The sequence below is a fragment of the Oryctolagus cuniculus genome, chromosome 21 (genome assembly GCF_051225735.1).
Source record: "Oryctolagus cuniculus isolate XC-2025 breed Fujian yellow rabbit chromosome 21, ASM5122573v1, whole genome shotgun sequence".
In the NCBI taxonomy this organism is placed as follows: Eukaryota; Metazoa; Chordata; class Mammalia; order Lagomorpha; family Leporidae; genus Oryctolagus; species Oryctolagus cuniculus.
The window spans coordinates 11,120,773-11,141,417 of record NC_142887.1 but is presented as its reverse complement, the minus strand read 5'-3'; the positions used below and the strand labels follow the sequence as shown (position 1 = coordinate 11,141,417).

Genomic DNA, 20,645 nt, shown 5'->3' with positions numbered 1-20,645 from the left:
AGAGCGCGAGCCGTTTAAATTTAGCGCTTTGGGCTGCCTGGAGCTAGGGCTGCGGCGGGGCGGCAGGACGGGGGCGAGCGCCGGGCGCCCGCTCTCCGGGGCCGGGGCCGGGGCCGGATCCCGGGCCGCGTCCGCCGCTGCCCCGCGGCTCGCGTCTGTTTTGCGGAGGGAGCCGTTGTTTTGTTCTCCGCGCGGGGGGCGGCGAGGGTCGCCGTGGGCCGGGAGTGCTCCCCAGGCTCGAATTCGGCCCGGCGCGGCCAGGCCCGCTTGTCACGGGGCAGGATCGTGCGTTCTGCCGGCCTCGTGGGGGTCCGCTTTGCGGCCCCGGGGCCAGGCCCCGGGCGCCAGGTTGGGTCGGACTTGTTGGAAACTCCCAGCTCCCCGATTGCAACTTTATCGTTTTTTTTTTTTCCCACGGCTTCACCCGGGTCCGGGAGGGAGAGGAGCAGCAGTGTCAGCGCCCCCGGGGCCAGTAGTCCTTACCCGCCACCCCCCTCCACCTTTTTTAAAAGTCCAGAGCCTGAGCAGGCCCCACCGAGGTGCGCTCCCACTTGGGGGGTGTTATTTCTGGAGCCAGCCTGGGGCTCTGCAGCAGCACTGGGGCCAGCCCCGGCTCTGAGGGTGTCACAAGTTAGCCGTCCTTTCTGAGTCAAATCCAACAAAAAGGCAAGAGGGAAATCAATAAAGTCCACGTGCTCCCGGGCCTCCTATGGAAGGGCTGCGGCGCGGATGGCCGAGTGCCCGGCCGTGGGCTGGGCTTGGCTGCAGTGGGACAAAGAATTTTCAGAACCGTGAGAAGGGGAGGTTCTCCAAAGTTGAGATCCAAGCCGTGGGTGCCACAGGGGCTCCCCTGGCCCGCAGGGCACCTGGTGCCGTTGAAACGGTGGCAGAAACAGCTGCAGGCCAGAAGGCAAACCCCGGGAAACCACCACAGCCCCCCCTCTCCTTAGAAGTCCCAGGGGGAGGCTGGAGGTGTCCCCCTCCCCGTCTCAGCCCCTGTGCCTGGCGCTCCTTCTGTGCGCAGCCTGAGGTTAGGAGGGGGTCGTGCCAGCTGCCTCTCTGCTCAGGGAGGCGTGGTGGGGCCTCCTGCCCCAGGTTCCCAGCCGGGCAGACTCCTGCACCCTGACAGCTGCGCCCAGGCTGCCAGCTGCTCTTCGGGGCGGGCAGACGGAGGAGGGAGGGGGCCAGAGCAGTGGCCTGCAAGCTTCCGTCTTGCCCAGGCCCTGTGGGCCAGGCCTGGGGTTGGGAGGGGGCGGCTGTCCCCTTGCCTGTCCCTGGAGACCTCAGTCTTCCTTGCTGTGACCTTGGGTGCGCCATGCAGCTTCTCTCACGGACCAGAAGGCCCGCGGCTTCCTCTGGCTGTTGGGAACCAGTGAGGTCACATGTCCAGCCACACCTGGCCCTGTGCACTGGAGTACCTGGTAAACGTTATCTGAGGTGCACTTTGGAGAAACTTGGCTCCCTCCCCCCCTTTTTTTGTTTTGATTTTTATTTATTTGAAAGGCAGTGAGACAGATTTTCCATCCTCTGATTCACTCCCCAAATGCCCACGGCACCCAGGGATGGGCCATGCCGAAGCCAAGAGCCAGGGATTCAATCCAGGTCTCGCACATGGGCGGCAGGGACCCAAGTGCTTGAGCCATCACCTGCTGCCTCCCAGGGTGTGCATCAGCAGGAAGCAGGATTGGAAGCAGAGCTAGAACTCAACCCTGGGACTGCAAACGTCCTAAGTGGCGGCACCAAATGTCTGCCCATTTTTTTCCCCTTTTAGGCAAAAAGCCTTGTCTTTATTGTGTGGTTCTCCCGCCCCTGAGTGGCCAGTCTGGCAATCAGTGGCCACTGTGCCTTCTGAATGGGCCATCGTGTCAGCCCTGGGGCTTTTGGGTTGTTTATTAACAGCACGCTTTTCCCCTGGGGCTGGGTTTCCCAGTCCCTGAGGTTGCCCAATTTAGCAGACAAAAATACAAGACACCCAGGTAAATGTGAATTTCAAATGAATAACAAAATGACTTTTAGAAATAGATGTGTTTTTTTTTAGCATAAGTATGTCCCATGCAGTATTTGGGACATACTCGGACTAAAACAAGCACGTCCTGTGTCCCACCAAGAGGCGAGCTGGGAGGTCTGGCAGGCTGTGAGCCTAGGCTGTTGTTTCTGCACAGCCCCAGGGAACCCTAAAACTACCCTTCTGCTGCCCCTCCCTGTTCACTGCCCCAGGAAACAGCCGCAGCCAGCTGCGTGCTCCCTGAGTCCAGCTTTAGGCCTGAGCTGGTGGAGAGTCAGGTGGCCGGAAGATGGCTGGGGGACAGACAGGATGTTGGGCCCCCTCTGGACCACTGGCCAGGGTTGGAGAAGAGAAGGAAGTGCGGGAGTCGTTGGCTGGGACATAAGGGCTTCAGCTGTGAAGGGAGCTGGGCTGTAGTCCCGGGGTCCCGGGAGAGGCCTGCTCCCAGGGGACTCTGGGGGAGGTGGACGTTGGACTGTGCCTGGGGCTTTGCCTCCACTGCTCCAGGGGCTCCTTCCTCCCAGGCCCGTGCAGGTACCGTGGACCTGGGCCTGCGTCGGGCCTCCTGAGGAGTCAGGGACTCCCCTGGACAGAGGAACTCAGGCCTTTCTTTTTGAAATTGTCTATTTATTTATTCTCATCTACTTGAGAGGCAGAGTGGCAGAGAAGTAACCTTCCATCTGCTGGTTCACTCCCCAAATGCGCGGAACAGCCAGGATGAGCCCTGTTTTAGCAGAAGCCAGAAGCCAGGAGCTCCATCCAGGTCTCCACGTGGTGGCCACACCCAAGCACTTGAGCCAAGGCAGAAGACCTGCTGGCTCCCAGGATGCATTAGCTGGGAGCTGGGTCAGACGCACAGGGCTAGGACTTGAACCGGCGCTTGGTATGGGACATAGACATTTCAGGCAGTGGCTTAACCTGCTTCACCACAATGCCTGCTCTCCTGAGTTCTCGTTGAGGGGCTCCTCAGGGTTCCCTTGGGTGGTAGATGACTCCAAAACAGTCTCCTTGCTTGGCCTTTGGACCTGAAGCCAGGAGAACACTGGAAGTTGGACTTGGCCTGGAGAACCTGGGATGGGTACTTGTAGTTTATGTAGGAGCCCGTGCTGGGACTGTGTGCCTGGAGCTGGGACCCAATTTCATTCTTTTGTCCCAGGCACTCAGTTCTGAGAGGGACCAAAACCAAGCTGGCTACCGTGGCTACCAGTGGCCATCAAGGCAGAAGGGACCAGGGCCACCCAGGGCAGCTTTGTGGCAAATTGGGGGACAGCTTGATGGTTTGGGTGAATCCCAGCCCCGCGCATGCAGGCCGTGAGCATGGAGGAGTCTGGGGGAGCCATGGGGTCCTACCTGGAGCACGCGGCCACTCCACAGGGCGTGTGGGCCCAGAGTGTTTCTGAGCATAGCCAAACATGGATTTTTATGTGGGGTTCAATTTATGTGTTTACGTTTAGCAGTTGATTCAACTAAATCTTTTTCTTTTTCTTTTTTTTTTTTTTTACTTATTTGAGAGGGAGAGGAAGGAGAGGAAGAATGTGTGCCCATCTGCTGGTTTACTCCTCCGTGTCTGCAGTGTTCAGGGCTGGGCCAGGCTGAGGCTGGGAGACAGGAACCCGACCCAGGTCTCCCACGTGGGTGGCCGGAACTCCGTCACTGAGGCATTGCCTGCTGCCTCCAGGGTCTGCCTTAGCAGGGAGCTGGAGCCGGGGACCAGAGCCAGAATAGAAACCCAGTCCCCTGGTGTGGAATGCGGGCATCTTATCTGGCGTGTTCACTGCTTTTAAAAAAGTGCTGTGCAGGCCAAACAAAGCACCTGTTAGCCGCCTGTTCGCCACCCAGGAGGGTTCGGTTTACTGCCCTCGTTGGGGGCAGTGGGCTCTGGGGTGACCACTGTGGGGGAGTCATAGGAAGCCTCAGCGGCTCCCCTGAGCCCGTGCCCATGTGTCAATGAAACCCCGTTTCATTCTCCCAGGTGCTTGCTCAGTGACATACCTGAGTCCCGTCCCCTCTCCCAAAGTGGGCCCCGGGCCAGGCCTGAGATCGGTTTAAAACATTCTTGCCTATGGCCAGTGCCACGGCTCACTTGGCTAATCCTCCGCCTGTGGCACCGGCACCCTGGGTTCTAGTTCCAGTTGGGGCACCGGATTCTGTCCCGGTTGCTCCTCTTCCAGGCCAGCTCTCTGCTGTGGCCCGGGAGTGCAGTGGAGGATGGCCCAAGTGCTTGGGCCCTGCACCCCATGGGAGACCAGGAGGAAGCACTTGGCTCCTGGCTTTGGATTGGTCTAGCGCCCCGGCCATGGCAGCCATTTGGGGGGGTAAACCAACAGAAAGGAAGACCTTCCTCTGTCTCTCTCTCACTGTCTAACTCTGCCTGTCAAAAAAAAAAAAAAAAAAAAAAAATCTTGCCTCTATCCCAAAGACCCCTGGTGTCAGCAGTTGCAAGTCTTGGGAGTGGCTCAAGGATGAAGGGGTCGCTGGCTGGGGCAGAGGGAGGCACGAGAGCTGGGCCATTGTGGCCCGAGACGTCTCTGGGCAGCCTTGGTGACGCCAGACTGCGCCTTGACCCGCCTGGTCTCTGCCCACTGGGTGGTTTGAAAGGTGCCCTGTGTGCTGCAAGTCAAACCCCCCCCCCTTTTTTTTTTAACACCATCAAGCCCTGAATTTGTTGATTTACTGGGGCCCAGGCCAGGGAAGCCGGTTCAGGGCGGCAGTAGGGAGGGCTTTGGACACTGGCACAGGATTCTCTTGCGGCTCTGTGCCCTCAGATACCCACGTGCCCCTGAGGCGGGGCTCTTGCTTTGCATGGGCCCGAGGCAGAGGAGGGGCCCCGGGGTCAGAGCCCACGGCCAGCCTCGGTTCAGCTGCCCATCGGCTGTGTGCCGTGGTGACAGCAGCACTCCCTTGGCCCCTGGCTCTCTCTGAAGAAAGAGGGCCCTCGGCACACAACGGCCATGGTGACTGTGCCTGTCCCGTCGCCGACGCCATTCCTGCGACTGTCCCTGTTCCGTCCAGCACCTTCCAATCCTTCAGAGCAGAGGCGGTGAGAGGCCCGGCTTGTGGCTGGTCCATTCCACCTCCAGGAGGTAGGAGATGGGCGGGCAGTGACGCCAGCGCCTGCCTTCATTCTTTCTGGGCTGAACGGGAGGGCCCAGAGAGGCTGCCAAGAAACAGTGCAGCATCCAGGATGTGAATCCTGGCTCTGGCAAGAGTGCGTTTGCCACCCCATGCCTCGGTTTCTTTGTTGAGTGGGGAAGAGTGTGGTGCTGTGGCTCAGCGGGTAAAGCCGCCACGTGCAGTGCCGCCATCCCATACGGGCTCCAGTTTCAGTCCTGGCTGCTCCACTTCTGCTAATGGTCTGGGAAAGCAGCAGCAGGTGGCCCAAGTGCTTGGACCCCTGCCTCCCACATGGGAGACCCAGATGAAGCTCCTAGCTCCTGGCTATGGCCTGGCCCAGCCCTGACCGTTGCAGCCATCTGGGGGGTGAACCAGCGGATGGAAGATGTCTCTCTCTGAGTCTCTCTCTCTCTCTCTCCCTCTCTCTCTCTCTCTCTCTCTAACTCTGCCTTTCAAATAGATAAATAATTAAAAAAAAAAAAAACAGGGAAGTGACATTTTCTCCCATACACAGTTACAAAGACCGCAGCCTGCACTGCAGGTGTTGGGGTGCCCCTGTCCCCTTTGAGACCACTTAGGATCGAGCCCCAAGTCTGGCTCCTGAATCCAGTTTCCTGCTCATGCAGATCCTGGGAGGCAGCAGGGGAAGGCTCCATCCTTGGGTCCCTTCCGCCACGTTGGAGACCTGGATTGCTTTCCTGGCTCCTGGCTCCTGGCTCCCGTCAACCCAGCCCTGGCCATTGGGGGTATTTGGAGTGAACCAGTAGATGGGAGCTTGCTCCGTCTGTCAAGTTTATACACGCACACACACACACACATACACAATGTGGTTGGACCAAGAGTATATAGTGCTGAGCACGCGGAAGCCACTGGGAACGGCCAGAATATGCTAATAAACACCAGGCCCCAGGGAACACGTGGGACCTGAGCAGGCAGCTTGGGGTGGGGGTGTCTGTGGTCCCGGTGGCAGGACCCCAGGCTGAGTTTGGGCCAAGGAGGGGCCAGAGAAGGTGCCGGCAGCTGGCGAGCAGAACAGAGGTCCCCGTGCCTCACGCAAGCCTCCGTCCTGTCGTGAGATCGCTGAGCCTTCCTAGTAGCGGCTCTGCCATCCGTGCCAGGTGCGCCTCTGGCCCCCGCATCCTCCTGAGGGTCCCCGAAGTAGCCTGTTTCCCAGCGAGCGGTCAGCAGCTTCCCCGTGGCCCCCGCTTCTCCGTACAAGGAGCCTGGGCTCTGGCGCCCAAGCTGTCGGGGTTCAGACCGCAGCTCTGCCTCTCGGGTCCAGAGCCTCAGCACCCCAGGTGTGTGTGGCCCCTGAGCATTTGGGGCAGGAAGTGAGAGGGCCGGGCGCAGCGTAACCTGCAGTGTTGATGGCCTGGGGCAGATACGTAGAGGCCTCGGTGAACGTGGACAAACCAGGCACCCCCTCCTTCATACTGCCTGTCAGTTTCTCTCCCGTGAGCCTGTGTCTGTCTGCCAGGAGCTGAGGGGTGCGGTAGGATTCAGGGTCTTCCCTTGCCCAGCCCCTCAGTGTCAGCCCTGGAGTGGAGTGCCCCCAGGGCGTCCTTGGTGAGGCCCCCGTGCTCTGCAGCCTGCTCGGCTGCCCCTGGGGGCACAGGTGGGCCCGTTTGCAGGCTGCACGCCCCGAGCCAGACGGGGACTTGGGCCTAGTCTGTCTGTCCCTTCCTCTCGAGCCCTATCCCCGCCCTTGACCCTGTCAGCGTTCCCTTCCAATGGAAGCCCACAGAGGCTGACAACCCTGTGTGGTTTAACAGCTGGGGAAGCTGGGACCTGGGTCGGTGATGTGACTTTCCCAGGACCCCCCAGCGAGTGGGACTGGCACCGGAATCCCCACCTGCACCGATGTGACCCGAGTTCGTGCTCAGCCCCAGTGCCAGGCAGGTACCGGGCACGGCTGTCCCAAGGGAGCGCTGCCTGTACTGGTCCCTGAGGTGAGCAGGTCCTGCCCTGGAGGCCCCCAGTGATGGACTCTGCCTCGTCCCACAGGGAGAAGAAGTGGGTGACCGTTGGCGACACGTCCCTGCGAATCTACAAGTGGGTCCCTGTGACGGAGCCGAAGGTTGACGAGGTGAGTGCTTGGTGCTGGCCCCGGGGGCTGCTCCTCCACACTCCTCCCACCACAGGGAGAGGCGCCGAGTTCTGCCTCCTGCCACCTGGGACCCTGCAGTCACGGCTGCCCGCGGAGCAGAAGGCCCAAGTTGAAGCCTGCAGAGGCGGCTGGACTGTGTCGCTGCCCCTCGCAGAGCTAGGGGCTGTCCTTGGCAAAGTGTGTCTTCCGGGCCCAGAGATGCCAGTGGGGATGTGCCTCCGTGCAGAGGAGCCCCCTCCCCTGGCTCGGGACACCGTGGGTGGGCCCACAGACAGGCAGCCCGCCCTCATCCCCGTGCTGTGCTCCCGAGCCCTTGTGCATTTACCAGGCCCGGAGGGAATGCCTTTTGTGGCTCCTCTCACGTATTTCTCATCTGCAGTGTGTGCACTTGATATTTCGGGACGTGGGCCACTTCCCCAGAGTCTACAGCTGAGGGTGCGATCAAGAGTCAGGCCTCCGTCTCTCGCCTGCACACCCTGCGTGCTCTTGGAGAGACTTCTGGTGGTGCGGCTGCTGCTCCCAGGCGGCCCACCCTTGAGACTGTGGGCCCATCCGGACTGCGGCCACTAGAGGGCGCTGGAGCGGCTGCGCTGGTCGCAGGGAGACGTTGAGCAGGCACAGACAGGCTTGGTGGCCTCAGGCCAGCTCCCTGCAAAGACCGGGGTCGGCTCCTCTGATGTTCAGGGGAAATCCAGAGCAGTGGCATCTGTAGACCTGTGCGCGGCTGTCCCCCTGCCTCCCCTGTTCACCCGGACTCACTCGTCTCCTCCAGGAAGTTGGCTCAGACCAGCTCACAGGGCTCAAGCCACTCAGGGCTGTCAGGTGGTCATGCCTGGTGAGTTTTGGGAGGGGAAATCTGCTTCCTCCCTCCCCCACCTCTGTGACCTGCCCCGAGCCTTGGGGCCTCGGGCAGGGCACAGGCTCCGTTCTTGACCCCTGGTTGCAGCTCACCCCGCCAGGGCCTCTGTTATCCATTCGGGTTCCAGCCTTGGCTCCTGACGCACTAGGGCCGCTGTCCCCTGGGGGACCAAGGCTCAGTCCATCTCTGTGTATCTGCAGGAAGAGCAGAGAAGCCAGGCTCTGGAAGGCAGCTCCCCGACGTGGCCCCTGCTCTCAAGGAATTCCTAATCTCATTGGGGAAGATAATTATAGCATGGCATGGAACAGACACCAGGGCCAAACAGAACACGCCCAAGGAGAAAGCGTAGCGTGCGGGCCGTCGGGAGGACAGGGCAGCGCCAGGCTGGACAGCCAGTGCCTGGATTTGGAGTCGGGCAGGTGACCCACTCAGCCAGGCCTCAGCTCCTCTCTTGTGCAGAGGGTCAGTGGACATGGCTCATGGGGTTCCTGCACCAGGGCCAAGGCCACACAGCACTGGGAGTTCACATCGCAAGTGCTGGCCATGCAGAGGGGGCCGAGTGCTGAGTCCCTGCTCAGCTCAGAGCTGTGTGTGTCAGACGCCGCCTCCCCCCTCTTCTCTCCCCACTGGGCAGTAGTTCCCAGCCCGGCTGAGCATCTGGTAAAATGCAGGTTCCCAGGGGCAGGCAGTGGTTGGGACCACTGTGCCCCACGTCGGAGTACCTGGCTTGGATGCCCAGCTCCAGGCCTGGCTCCGCCTTCTTGTCTTTTTTTTTTTTTTTAAAGATTTATTTATTTATTATTTGAAAGGCAGAGTTAGAGGCAGAGGCAGAGAGAGAGAAAGAGAGGTCTTCCATCAGTTGGTTCACTCCCCAAATGGCCACAACGGCGGGGCTGGGGCTGATCTGAAGCCAGGAGCTAGGAGCTTCTTCTGTATCTCCCATGCGAGGGCAGGGGCCCAAAGAGTGGGGCCATCTTCTGCTCCTTCCCCAGGCCATAGCAGAGAGCTGGGTTGGAAGAGGAGCAGCTCATATGCGATGCCGGCACTGCAGGCGGCAGCTTTACCCGCTATGCCACTGCGCCGGCCCCCACCTTCCTGTTAATACTCCACTGGGAGGCAGCATTGATGGCCCAAGTAACTGGGTTCCTGCCACCCACATGGGACCCTGGATTGGGTTCCTGATCGTAGGCATTTGAGCAGTGAACCAGGAGATGGGCAATCTCCCATTCTGTCCTTCTCAAATAAATAAAAACTAAAAGGGGAATGCAGGTTCCCAGACCCCACCCCTGAATCTGAATCCCTGAGGAGCAGGCTGGGAGTCTGCAGTTTGGAGAGACAGGAACACCCGATTCGTAGACGTTTACACCATGTTCTGTGCGTTAGAATGCTTGAAAATGTCCTTTCAAATAGGCAAAACCTGTTAGAAAGATTCAGACGTTACTTTCAAAACACTACTTCCGAGGCTCTCCATGTGCCATAAAATGCAGTCTGGACGTGTGCGATCGGAGCGTGTCCGCGTTCACTGCTCACGTGCGATTCTCGATTCCGAGCGTTCGCGGCCCGGGAAGAGCTCGTCCCGCAGCAGCCGTCGCGGCCTGTCCCCGTGCCCCTCTTCTCCCGTAAGCGTCTCTCCGCGGGTCTGCCTCTCAGCCGTCTTCTCTGGAGCAGCACCAGGTGCCCACCTCTGTTTATCCTCCCCGAGGGCGCCTGCGCGTGCGCGTGCGCCTGCGCGTGCGCGGCCTTGGTGCACCCACTCTTGCTGCTCTCGCAGATCGCCCCGCACTCGTGTGCAGAGCTAGAGCTGCCTCGTGGAGTCACGTCACAGTGAATGAGTGCACTGTCCTCTGCTTAACGAGCCTTACCCACCGACAGGTCAGGCTGTTTCAAACACCATTCTATAATTCCCATTTAGAAAAGCCTGGAAAAGCACCCGAAAACCTTCCCTTCACCACTCCCTCCTCCTGGGGCCTCTCCTTAACTCTTCCTCCATTTTGGCACTGGAAGCCAGCTGCCTGCTTTTGGAGAAAGGCTCGCTGGGGCCTGAGCAGAGCAGGTGGAGGTGGTAACCACCCCTTCCCTGGCTCACTGGCGTCACCCTGCACCTGCTCCGGGCTGACACTGCCCCTGGCTTTTCTCTAGTCGCTCCCTAGAGGAGGAGGCTGTTCCTGCCAGCCAGGGGATTGTGCACCTGCTCATGACGGCCCCGCCGGCAGGTGGGATTATTTCTCAGGGTGCTTGAGCTGGGCCAGGCGCAGTGCAGCCTCCAGAGGCAGTGGACGGAGCAGAGCATTCACTTCACACCACCCCCGGGGCCTCGCGCCCCGGGCACACACGCGATTCGCTGACTTGGTTTCTGCTCCGTTTTCCCCCGCAGAAAAACAAAAATAAGAAAAAAGGCAAAGATGAGAAGTGTGGCTCGGAGGTGACCACTCCGGAGAACAGCTCCTCGCCGGGGATGATGGACATGCACGGTGAGCTCCCGGCCGCCCTGGGCCCTGGCACAGCCTCGGTTGTGTTTCTGTTTCTCAGGCAGGTTTGTTCACATTCCAGGCCAGGGGTGGGAGGGCTGGGCAGCAGCAGGTGGCCTCTGTGCCAAGGGGAAGGCTGGGGAGGAGAGCAAGTTTCTCTTCCCAGCGCCCCCAAGCCAAGAAACACAAAGTAAACCAGAAACAGAGCCCCTCTTCTCAGCCAGTGACAGAGCCTGGCTCCCGTGTGCCCAGGAAGGCTCTGGGGACGCCCTCTTCTTTCTCTCTCGTCGTCCTGGATGTCATACGAAGACCAGATTCTCCATCTCCCATTTTTTCTTAGGCTGCTAGAACGGTCGCACACAGATTTCTGACTGCATGGCAATGGCTCAAGGACCCCAGCCCGGACGGCCCCCGCCCACGCCCCCACGGGCTCCAGGCTGCCTGCTGCTGTCTCGCGGTGCTCGGGCTCCGTGAAGCGCTCACAGGCTGCACATGCCCAGGGGGCCCAGCCCAGATCAAAACACCATGGCCCTGCCAGTCCCCAGCCACCCTGCTCATCCCCTCTGTGTCCCTACCTGTCCTAGGAAGAGCGACTCAGGGACTCAAAACCCAAGGCTTTAAAAAAAATTGGGTGAGCCCCCAGGACTGCCGAGGCAGGACGTCCGCATTGTTGCTGTCCTGAGAACCCAGGTCTGGCAGCCTCTGGTGGCGGTCCCCTAGGGGGCTGGGCCCTCAGCCCACCTGGCTCACCTGTGCCTCCCCTGCCCGGGCCACAGGGACAGGCACTTGCGTCTCCTGCCTCCTCCATCTCTCCCTGCCCCCCTCTCTCTTTCAAAGAGTTAATTATTTATTTAAAAGGCAGAGTGGCAGAGTGAGAGTGAAAAAGAGATTTTTTTTCATCCACTGCTTCACTCCCCAAAAGGCCGCAACAGCCAGGGCAGGGCCAGGTTAAGTCAGGAGCCAGAAGCTTCTTCTGGGTCTCCCACGTGAGTACAGGGACCGAAGCACCTGGGCCATCTTCTGGTTTCTCAGTCACCGTTAGCAGGGAGCTGGATCGGATGTGGGGCAGCCAGGATATCAACTGACGCCATATAGGATGCTGGCACTGCAGGCAGCAGCTTAGCCCATGACACCACAGGGCCGGCCTCTAAATTATTATTTTTTTTTTTTTAAAGAAAAAATCTTAGGGGCCGGCGCCATGGCATGGTAGGTTAATCCTCTGCCTGTAGCACCGGCATCCCATATGGGCACCGTTTCTATTCCCAGCTGCTCCTCTTCCGATCCAGCCCTCTGCTGTAGCCTGAGAAAGCAGTGGAGGATGGCCCAAATCCTTGGGCCCCTGCATTCATGTGGGAGACTGGGAAGAAGCACCTGACTCCTGGCTTTGGATCGGTGTAGTTCCAGCCACTGCAGCCATTTGGGGAGTGAACCAGTGGATGGAAGACCTTTCTGTTTCTCCCTCTCACTGTCTGTAACTCTACCTCTCAAATAAATAAATAAAATCTTTAAAAATAAGAAATAAAGAAAAAAGAAAGGAAGAAAGAGAAAAAAAAAAATCTCGGCTCTCCAAGGATCTTGGGCTGTTATCTCATCTCTGGCCTTCAAGTCTGCTTCGTTTCCACCTGTAGAGTGCGGACAGTAATGCCTCCTGCATGAAGTCATCTGAGGATAAAATAGGCCGGTTCCTCAACAGCCGGGGCACGCCGACAGCGGGTGTGTGCAGCGCTGCCTCAGGGTGCCAGGCACCGTGGGGATGCTCCTCTTGCATTGTCTCCTTTGACTCCCACAACAAAGTCACTCAGGCTTAGAAAGGAGAGTGACCTGTCCAGTGAGGACGATGGGACTTCTGGTGCCAGTGCTCGTATTTGAGGCTCTGGGAGGATGGAATCCAGGTTTTCTGACCAGTAGCCAGGGCTCAGCGCTGCAGAAAAACTGAAAACGCCGAACGTACCAAGTGCCCGGGCACAGCGGCCATGTTTACCTTTCCTGTTTAGAGCAGGTGCAGCCAGAACCAAGTCCCGCAGAGCGTCTGCGCACGAAGCGGGTGTGGGTCGGCACAGAGCGTCTGCGCACGAAGGGGGTGTGGGTCGGCACAGGTAGAGGACGGGCACAGCCGGAGGTGAGGAGCCGGGAGCAGGCTCCGCCTTCCGCTTGTTGGTCTGCAGCTCCAGTGGGGTCACCTGTTACCTGGTTACCAGGCTGCACTCAGGCAGCCAACTCGTTACACATTAGGGCTTGCTGTCACTAATTAACACCGCCCCAGGCTGGAGCCCAGCGGCTGAGCTGCTTACACGCGCACACGCCTGTCTTGAGTAGGAGAGAAGTTCAGATTTTCTTAGGGAAGATCAGGAGCCTGCATTTTTTTTTAAGCCCCTGAATTCACAAGAGGATGCTTTTGTGTAACCAGCACTCCCCTAGACTGCTTAAAATAAGACCAGATTCATCAGGAAGGACGCGTGGCTGCCTGTGCTTCATCAGGTGGGGAGCCGAGCAGCCCGGCCTCCGTCTACCCGTCTGTAAAGTGAATGTGTGAGCATTCCCGGTGGTTTTTTGGGAAGGTCCGATGGAGTTACTGTAGATGCTCGCGCCTGGTGCCTGCTGGGCTGTCTGGCTTTCTCGCTCACTTTTACAAAAATTGCTTTGTTCCCAGGTGCAGCATGGCCCAGAAAGTCAGCGTCAGATTGCGGTGTTATTTTTGAAATCTTGACTTGGCTCTGCAGTCTGAAGTGACCCTGTGTACTGCAGGACATGGGGTGGGGTCCCCTGCACCCCAGCCCTGCCAGCACCAATGCTGCTACCACGTTAGCTTTCCTCCCTCTCCTCCATTTATTATGAAAACTTGTGTAAAGAGTGGCAGAGAGAGAGAGTGGGACAGAGCCCCAGATGCCCACCACCTGGGTTTTCATGAAACAGGGCGCTCTGTTTGCCTCCTTTTTTCCTTTTAATGTGCTAAGGTTTTTCACAGGAGTGGAATTTACCTAGAAGAATCCATAGCTCTTGAGTGTGAAGTTCAGGGGGTTCTGACAGTTGTTTGCAACCTGTGCCTGAGGCGTTTTAAAGAAATTTCCCTGTATTATGATATTGAAGTCTGTCCCTAAACACTAAAACCTGCATTGCTAAAAAACACCATTCTGGGGTCACCACTGTGGCGTAGCCGGTTAAGCTGCCACCTGAGATGCTGGCATCCCATATGGGATCTGGCTGCTCTAATTCCAATCCAGCTCCCTGCGAATGTGCCTGGGAAAGCAGCAGAAGTTGGCGCAAGTCCTTGGGCCTCTGCAGTCATATGGGAGACCCAGGTGGAGTTTCAGGCTCCAGGCTTTGGCCTGGCCCAGCCCTGGCAGTTGCGGCCATTTGGGGGCTGTACTAGTGGAAGCAAGATCTCCCTCTCTAACTCTACCTTTCAAATAAATAAATAAATAAATCTTCACAAGGAAACTAAAAAATGGCCACCCACTGCGCCAGCATCACCTGGAACTGACAATAATTCCTAAATAGCTGCTGAAATCCAGACCCTATTCAAATTCCCCAGTTGTTCCAACACGTGTCACGGCTGGCACGGTCAGAGCAGGGTCCTCTCCGTCTCTGGTTTCCTTCTCGGGCAGCAGCCCACCCTGCTGCTCCCCTGCCTCCTGCGGCGTGGAAGAGGTGGCCACGCGGCTGCCCACCCCGGACATCAGCCCTGGGGCTCCGTGGAACCACGTTCCCGCGCCAGGTGCCCGGGGTCTTGGCCCAGCATCCCCGGAAGCGTTTGAACGTGTTAGGCCAGCGAAGGCAGGCGGCTGCCGTCGACGCAGCCTCTCCTAAGGAGGACCCATGGGGCGGTCCCCGTGGGGTCAGCTGTCCTGCGGGGCTCCCGGCCTCCGGCCACCGGGAGCCGCCGCAGGGTCTCATCCTGTGGCTTTGTTCCCCTCACACAGACGACAACAGCAACCAGAGCTCCATTGCGGACGCCTCCCCCATCAAGCAGGAGAACAGCAGCAACTCGAGCCCGGCCCCAGAGCCCAGCTCCGCCGTGCCGGGGGACGGCCCCGAAGCCAAGGCGGACGAGGCGCAAGCCGACGGGAAGGAGCATCCGGGGACTGAAGGTAGGGGCGTGGCGGGGCTCGGGGCACCGCCTCCAGCTGGCGCGCGGCCAATCAGGGGGCGTATGGGGAAGGGGGCCGCCCCGGAAGGTGACAGAGGGGACATGGCGCCTGTGTTCTCATGGAGCGTGGAAACAGCGCGCGCTGTGGCCGGCCTTGCGGAGTAGCAGTTTTGTTTTGTACTTTTAAGATTTATTTATTTATTTATTTATTTTGAAAGAGAGAGAGGTCTTGCATCCGCTGGTTCACTCCCCAAATGGCCGCAGCGGCCAGCGCTGGGCCCGGCCGAAGTGTAGCCAGGAACTCCGCCCTGGTCTCCCACAGGGTGCAGGGGCCAAGCTCCTGGACCGTCTTCCGCCGCTTTCCCAAGCCTAGCAGGGAGCTGGATCGGAAGTGGAGCAGCCCGCACTGGAGCTGGCGCCCATGTGGGGTGCGGCCCCGTGACTCCTGCCCCGCCGCAGCGCCGGCCCCGCGGTGTTTCTTTAGACTTGCTTTGTGAAGCACACTTGACCCACTTATGACGTTGCCTGATCCCTGAGGGGACTTGAATTCCCAGTCACTGCTATGACAGATGCAGAGAAAAAAGAAAGGAGCCCGGGGCTCTCCATGCAGACCAAGTGGAGGAAATGCTGTCTGCCTGGGCTTGGGGGCAGAGCAGGTGTTAAGAAGGGGATGGCGTCCCGGGCAGAAGTGTGACAGGTGCAAGGAGTGTGGGGAGAGGAGGCTGCAGACACCAGGGACTGAAAGCCTCCCTTCTGCAGGGCCAGCGATCGCCCCTCTGGCTGGCCTGGGGAAAGTGTGGCCCGCACCCCGGGCCCTGCCTAGGGGTGAACGGGTTGTGGCCCCGCGGCAGGGGTCTCTGGCTGTCAAGGTGGCCGCCCCTTCCCAAACCTGTGAGGAGGGTTTGTACTGCTGGGTTGGCTCCTGGGCAGGTGTGTGTGTGTTGGGGGGGGTCTTGTCCCCCACCCCAGGCCCCCCGAGACCTCTCCCCCTGCCTCAGAGGAGAGAGCCCAAGTACCCAGAATCGTGTAAATGAGAATAAACCAGCTCTTGTGGAAGTGGTCGCCATGGAGCCCCCTTAGCAGCCTCTCCCAATTCACTAGCTCATTCAGGCGGCCCCACGGATGGTCGTGGGGCGTTTCCCACACACAGGGTCCCTCGGGGAGCCTCACCCACGTCTCTGTGTCTTTGCCCAGGTCAGGGTGGAGCTGCAGAGTCAGGGCCTGTGGCTCATCCTCCAGGGAGTCCTCGGGGAGAACAGCTTCACCCTGGGGCAGGGGCGCTCAGCCCTGGCTCTGCCCATCGGGTCGAGTCTGCATGGGGCCCGTGCTGTGCGTCGCAGGCTGTTGGGCAGTGTCCCTGGTCGCTGGAAGACCCCTTACCCCTGGGTGTGACCCCAACATTTTTCTAGACATTGCTCCGTCTCTGAAAGGATTGTAGCCGGGTGGGAACCAGTATCCTAACGGCTTTGCCTCAGCCTTCAGCGTACATCCAGCCCAGGGTCCCCACAGCCACGGCACGCCCACCAGCACCTTCCTGGGGGGTGGGAGTTGTGGTTACACCCAGGCTGGTGTCGGCTGGCTGTGAGGGCTTGGACAGGCAGTGTCACCTCTCACACCTTCCTGTTTATTTATGAAGTGGGCAAGTGGCCCCTGTCCGGCCGCTGTGAGGGTGAAGGCCGCAGCAAAGCACTCGCCCTGGAGGCCGCGAGGAGGAAGGGCCTGGGCGCTGAGGTGGGCGTGGGCCACATCGGTAGCCACGACCTGGCATCTTCCCCACGCTGGCTGCTCTCTGCCCGTGGCCTTGCTTCTTCCGTGTGTGGGGTCTGCGGCGTTGTTGCCCTGGAGGACTGGTCAGGGCTTGGCACTACAATTTGATTTGGGGTTAATGTTTCCCTAACTGCTGCATTTCGCTAACTGCCGCCTCCACCCACCCTCCCCAAACCCTGTGTATCCAGGTAAGGACCACACAAGGGTTCCCCTCCTGGTCTGCTTGGGCCACTGGGCCTGCACCCACCTGCCCACCACCCCAGGGCCTGCCCAGGTGGGTGCCAGCTGCCTGCTGGGACAGTGTGGCTTGGCCAACAGCTGTTGACCTTGCTTTGAACTTGTTTACTGCTAAATGAGTTCAGGGAGTGACATAATGTCCAAGTTCCCCGGACTAAAATTAGGCCCCAGGAAAATAATTTCCCCTGGGTGAGTTCCAGCATCACCACGCTCGGAGGACTGCTGCTGCCCCAGCACCTCGCGAGCTCCGGGCCCAGTTCCCGCCAGGCTGCCGGGGACCCTCTGGCTGGGGCAGCTCCAGGCAGGGGGCTGCTGCCCTCTCCGTTTCTTCTTTTTTTTTTCCCTTTTTAGATAAATATTTTAAACTTTTTTTTAATTTGAAGTGCAGAATTATAGAGAGAGTGGGGCAAGACAGAGAGAGAGAGCAAGCAGGCACCTTTGTCTGCTGGTTTACTCCCCAGATGGTCACAGCAGCAGGGTCTGGGCCAGGCAGAAGCCCAGAGTCAGGAACTCTGTCTGGATCTCCCACGTGGGTGACAGGGGCCCAGGCACCTGAGCCTCATCATCTGCCTCCAAGCGCATTAGCAGGCGGCTGGATTGGAAGTTGAAGTGGGACCCAGGCACAGGCACTCAGATATTGGGTGCAGTGTCCCAGGTGGCAGCGTAACCCCCTGTGCCACAGTGCACAGTAAAAAGTGTAAATGAAGCCAGACATATGCATTATGCAGAGAATATAGTATTAACATGGGGATAAAATTTATGGAGATGAAATTTACCTTTTAAAAACATTTTTTTAGAGAGATTTATTTGAAGGGCTGGGCAGTTGGCACAGTGGTTAAGATGCCATTGGGGGTACTGGCGCCATGGCACAATAGGTTAATCCTCTGCCTGCAGTGCCGGCATCCCATTTGGGCACCGGTTCTAGTCCCAGCTGCTCCTCTTCCAATCCAGCTCTCTACTGGGAAAGCAGTGGAGGATGACCCAAGTGCTTGGGCCCTGCACCCAAGTGGGAGACCGGGAACAAGCACCTGGCTCCTGGCTTCGGATCAGTGTAGCTCCAGCCATTGAGGCCATTTGGGGAGTGAACCAACAGAAGGAAGACCTTTCTCTCTGTCTCTCCTGTTGGTAACTCTACCTCTCAAATAAATAAATAAAATCTTTAAAAAAAAAATTGCCACTGGGGGGCCAGCGCTGTGGCATAGCCGGGAGCTGCAATGCCAGCCATCCCATATGGGCACCGGTTCCAGTCCCAGCTGCACAATTCCGATCCACCTCTCTGCTATGGCCTGGAAAGGTAGTGGAGGATGGCCCAAGTGCTTGGTTCCCTGCACCCGCGTGGGAGGCTGGAGGAAGCTCCTGGCTCCTGGCTTTGGATAGGCTCAGCTCCAGCCATTGCAGCCATTTGGGGAGTGAACCATTGGATGGAAGACCTCGCTCTCTCTTTCTCTCTGCCTCTGCTCTCTGTAACTCTGCCTTTCAAATCTTTTTAAAAAAATAAATAACAGATGCCACTTGGGCTCCCCCATGGCATGTTGGGTGGAACGCCTGGGTTGGGTGTCAGCTCTCCTGGGGACCGTGGACCAGGCTGCAGGTGCTCAGCCTCCCTGTCCGAGGACGTTGAGCTGTTGGCTGCCCTTTCCCAGACACTGCTGATTGCCAGCTGCTTGCTTGCTATGAATTTGTTCTGCTGCACCAGCACTGTGGCTGCTGCATGCAACGCCAGCATCCCATGTCACAGTGCTTGTCTGAGTTGGTGCTGCTCTGCTCCGATCCAGCTCCCTGCTAGTGCACCTGGGAAGGCAGCAGAAGACGGCCTAAGCACTTGGGCCCCTACTGTGTGTAGAAGACACAGCCCAATGCGTCACTGCCTCCTCTCCTCAGATGGGGACCACCTGCGATCTCAGAAATATGAGCCGACAAGATGTCTACACAGCATTCTGCCGCCCAATCACTTGTCAAAAGAATCCGCTGGAGTGGAGTTCCAGGCTCCTGGCTTTGGCCTGGGCCAGCCCCGACTGTTGTGGCCATTTGGGGAATGAACCTCCTCTCTCTCTCTCTGCCTTTCAAATAAATGAAAAAAAAATCTTTAAAAACGAATAAGTCAATCCACTTCTGGATGTTTTCCCTTTAGTTCTCTGCCTTGGGGACCCCAGGGAGTAAGCCTGGGTTGTTAGTCATTCTTTAGTACTAGTTTAGTGTACTTTTTAAGAGTCAGGGTCACCTGTTACTGGGCCGTGTGTGCAACAAAGGAGCCCCCAGGTGGGATTTTTTTTTTTTTTTTTTTTTTGAAAGAAGACTCTTGCATCTGCTAGTTCACTCTCTAGACTCCCACAACAGCTGGATCTGGGCCAGGCCAAAGGCAGGAGCCAGGAACTCTTCTGGGTCTCCCACATGCGTGGCAGTGACCTCCAAGTACCTGCTGCCTCCCAGGGTGTGCATTAGCAGGAAGTTGAAATCAGAGCCTGGGGACCAGAACCCAGGTGGCCCCACGTGGGAAGTGGCTGTCCCAGCTGGCGTCTTCACTGCTTCACCGGGCTGTGCCTGCCCCTGGGGGACTGTGTTCTTCCCCCGTAAGTCTGCTCCGTGCCCTGTAAGCCCTAGGTGTAAGCTCTCACCTCCTTGACTTTCAGCTGCACTGAGAAACTCAGACTGGGGCAGTGGGGAAACTGAGGCCCGAGAAATGATCCAAATAAGCGGATTCTTTCGACAAGTGATTGGGTGGCAGAATGCTGTGTAGACATCTTGTTGGCTCATAATTCTGAGATCGCAGGTGGTCCCCGTCTGAGGAGAGGAGGCAGTGACGCATTGGGCTGCTGGCCTTGGAATCTGGGTGTCAGCCCTGTGACGTGTTGGTGGGGGCTGTCTCTGGCTGGCCTGGAATAACGGATGATTTGTACTTTATTTTTCCTTAATTCTGTGTCCTGTTATTCATTGCTGGGACAGCCAGAAACCCCCGTGTGTTTAAGAGCGCTATTCATAAAGGTGCAGTCCAGTCCCTCTGCCCCCGTACAGGGAAGTGCAGACCGAAAGGAACTGCCAGTCACCCTGGCTGCCTTCTCCCTGCTGGCGAGAGGAATTGACAGCCATGCTTGTCCTGGTGCATTGGGCCCACCAGAGGGCACCAGCTGCACGCAGCACGCTGTGGCATCCTTTAGTTCTTCCTGGAGCACTGGGCAGCTAACGGATGTGGGGAGGGCGGGAGACCATGGGGCTGGTGTGTAGCCTGGCTGCTTTTTTTTTTTGAAGGGGGGTAAGATTTATTGATTTGTTTGAAAGAGTCAGAGGGAGAAAGATCTTCCATCTGTTGGTTCATTCCCCAGATGGCCGCAGTGGCGAGGGCTGGGGGCCAGGCTGAAGCCAGGAGCTTCTTCCAGGCCTCCCACATGGGTAGCAGGGCCCCAGACCATGTTCCGCTGCTTCTCCCAGGCCATTAACAGGGAGATGGATGAGAAGTGGAGCAGCCGGAACATGAACCGGTGCCCACATGGGATGCTGTGTCACAGGCGGTGGCTTTACCCCCTATGTCGCAATGCTGGCCCCGCCCGATTGCTTAAAGCAACGTCACTGAAATGATAAACAAGAGACTTCCCAAGCCGCTGCCCTATCGCAGTCCTGAAAGATCCCGGGCCACAGAGCTACCCGGTATTTTTAGTCCTGGGCCCATCTGGCTCCAAATATCACGTGTCTGAAAACAGCTTCTGTTGTCTGCTTTTCCCTCAGATGCTTCTGACGAGCAGAATTCTCAGTCTCCGGTGGAAAACGCCATGAACAGCTCAGAGAAAGGAGAACGGCAACCTTCCGGGGACTCGGGTCTGGCCGCCGAGTCATCAGCAATCTCTCAGGTACCTCGATCAAGGCCTCGGGGCCAGCGCTAGTGGCCAGGCCCACTGGGTTGTCAGGAATGGTGGAATGGTGTTCTTGTATTGGAGCAGCACCCATGAGTATGGTCCTGTGTCCTGGCCTGGGTGCCAGGGCCATGGCCTCGGGGTGCCTCTGGGGGA

At 58.4% G+C, this 20,645-nt stretch overlaps 1 protein-coding gene across 2 annotated transcripts in view; it reads left to right on the top strand.

Moving 5' to 3' along the window:
- The window catches only part of BCL7A (BAF chromatin remodeling complex subunit BCL7A), a 29,752-nt gene that overhangs the window by 2,950 nt on the left and 6,157 nt on the right, over positions 1 to 20,645 (top strand). The window contains exons 2-5 of one of the 2 annotated variants that reach the window (XM_002722735.6): positions 7,124 to 7,205; positions 10,460 to 10,556; positions 14,474 to 14,641; positions 20,365 to 20,486. In XM_002722735.6, the coding sequence (XP_002722781.2) occupies positions 7,124 to 7,205; positions 10,460 to 10,556; positions 14,474 to 14,641; positions 20,365 to 20,486 (469 nt within the window). Of the gene's footprint in view, positions 1 to 7,123; positions 7,206 to 10,459; positions 10,557 to 10,893; positions 14,642 to 20,364; positions 20,487 to 20,645 lie in introns of those variants that run through there. The other variant, XM_089323070.1, reaches the window with a different exon arrangement.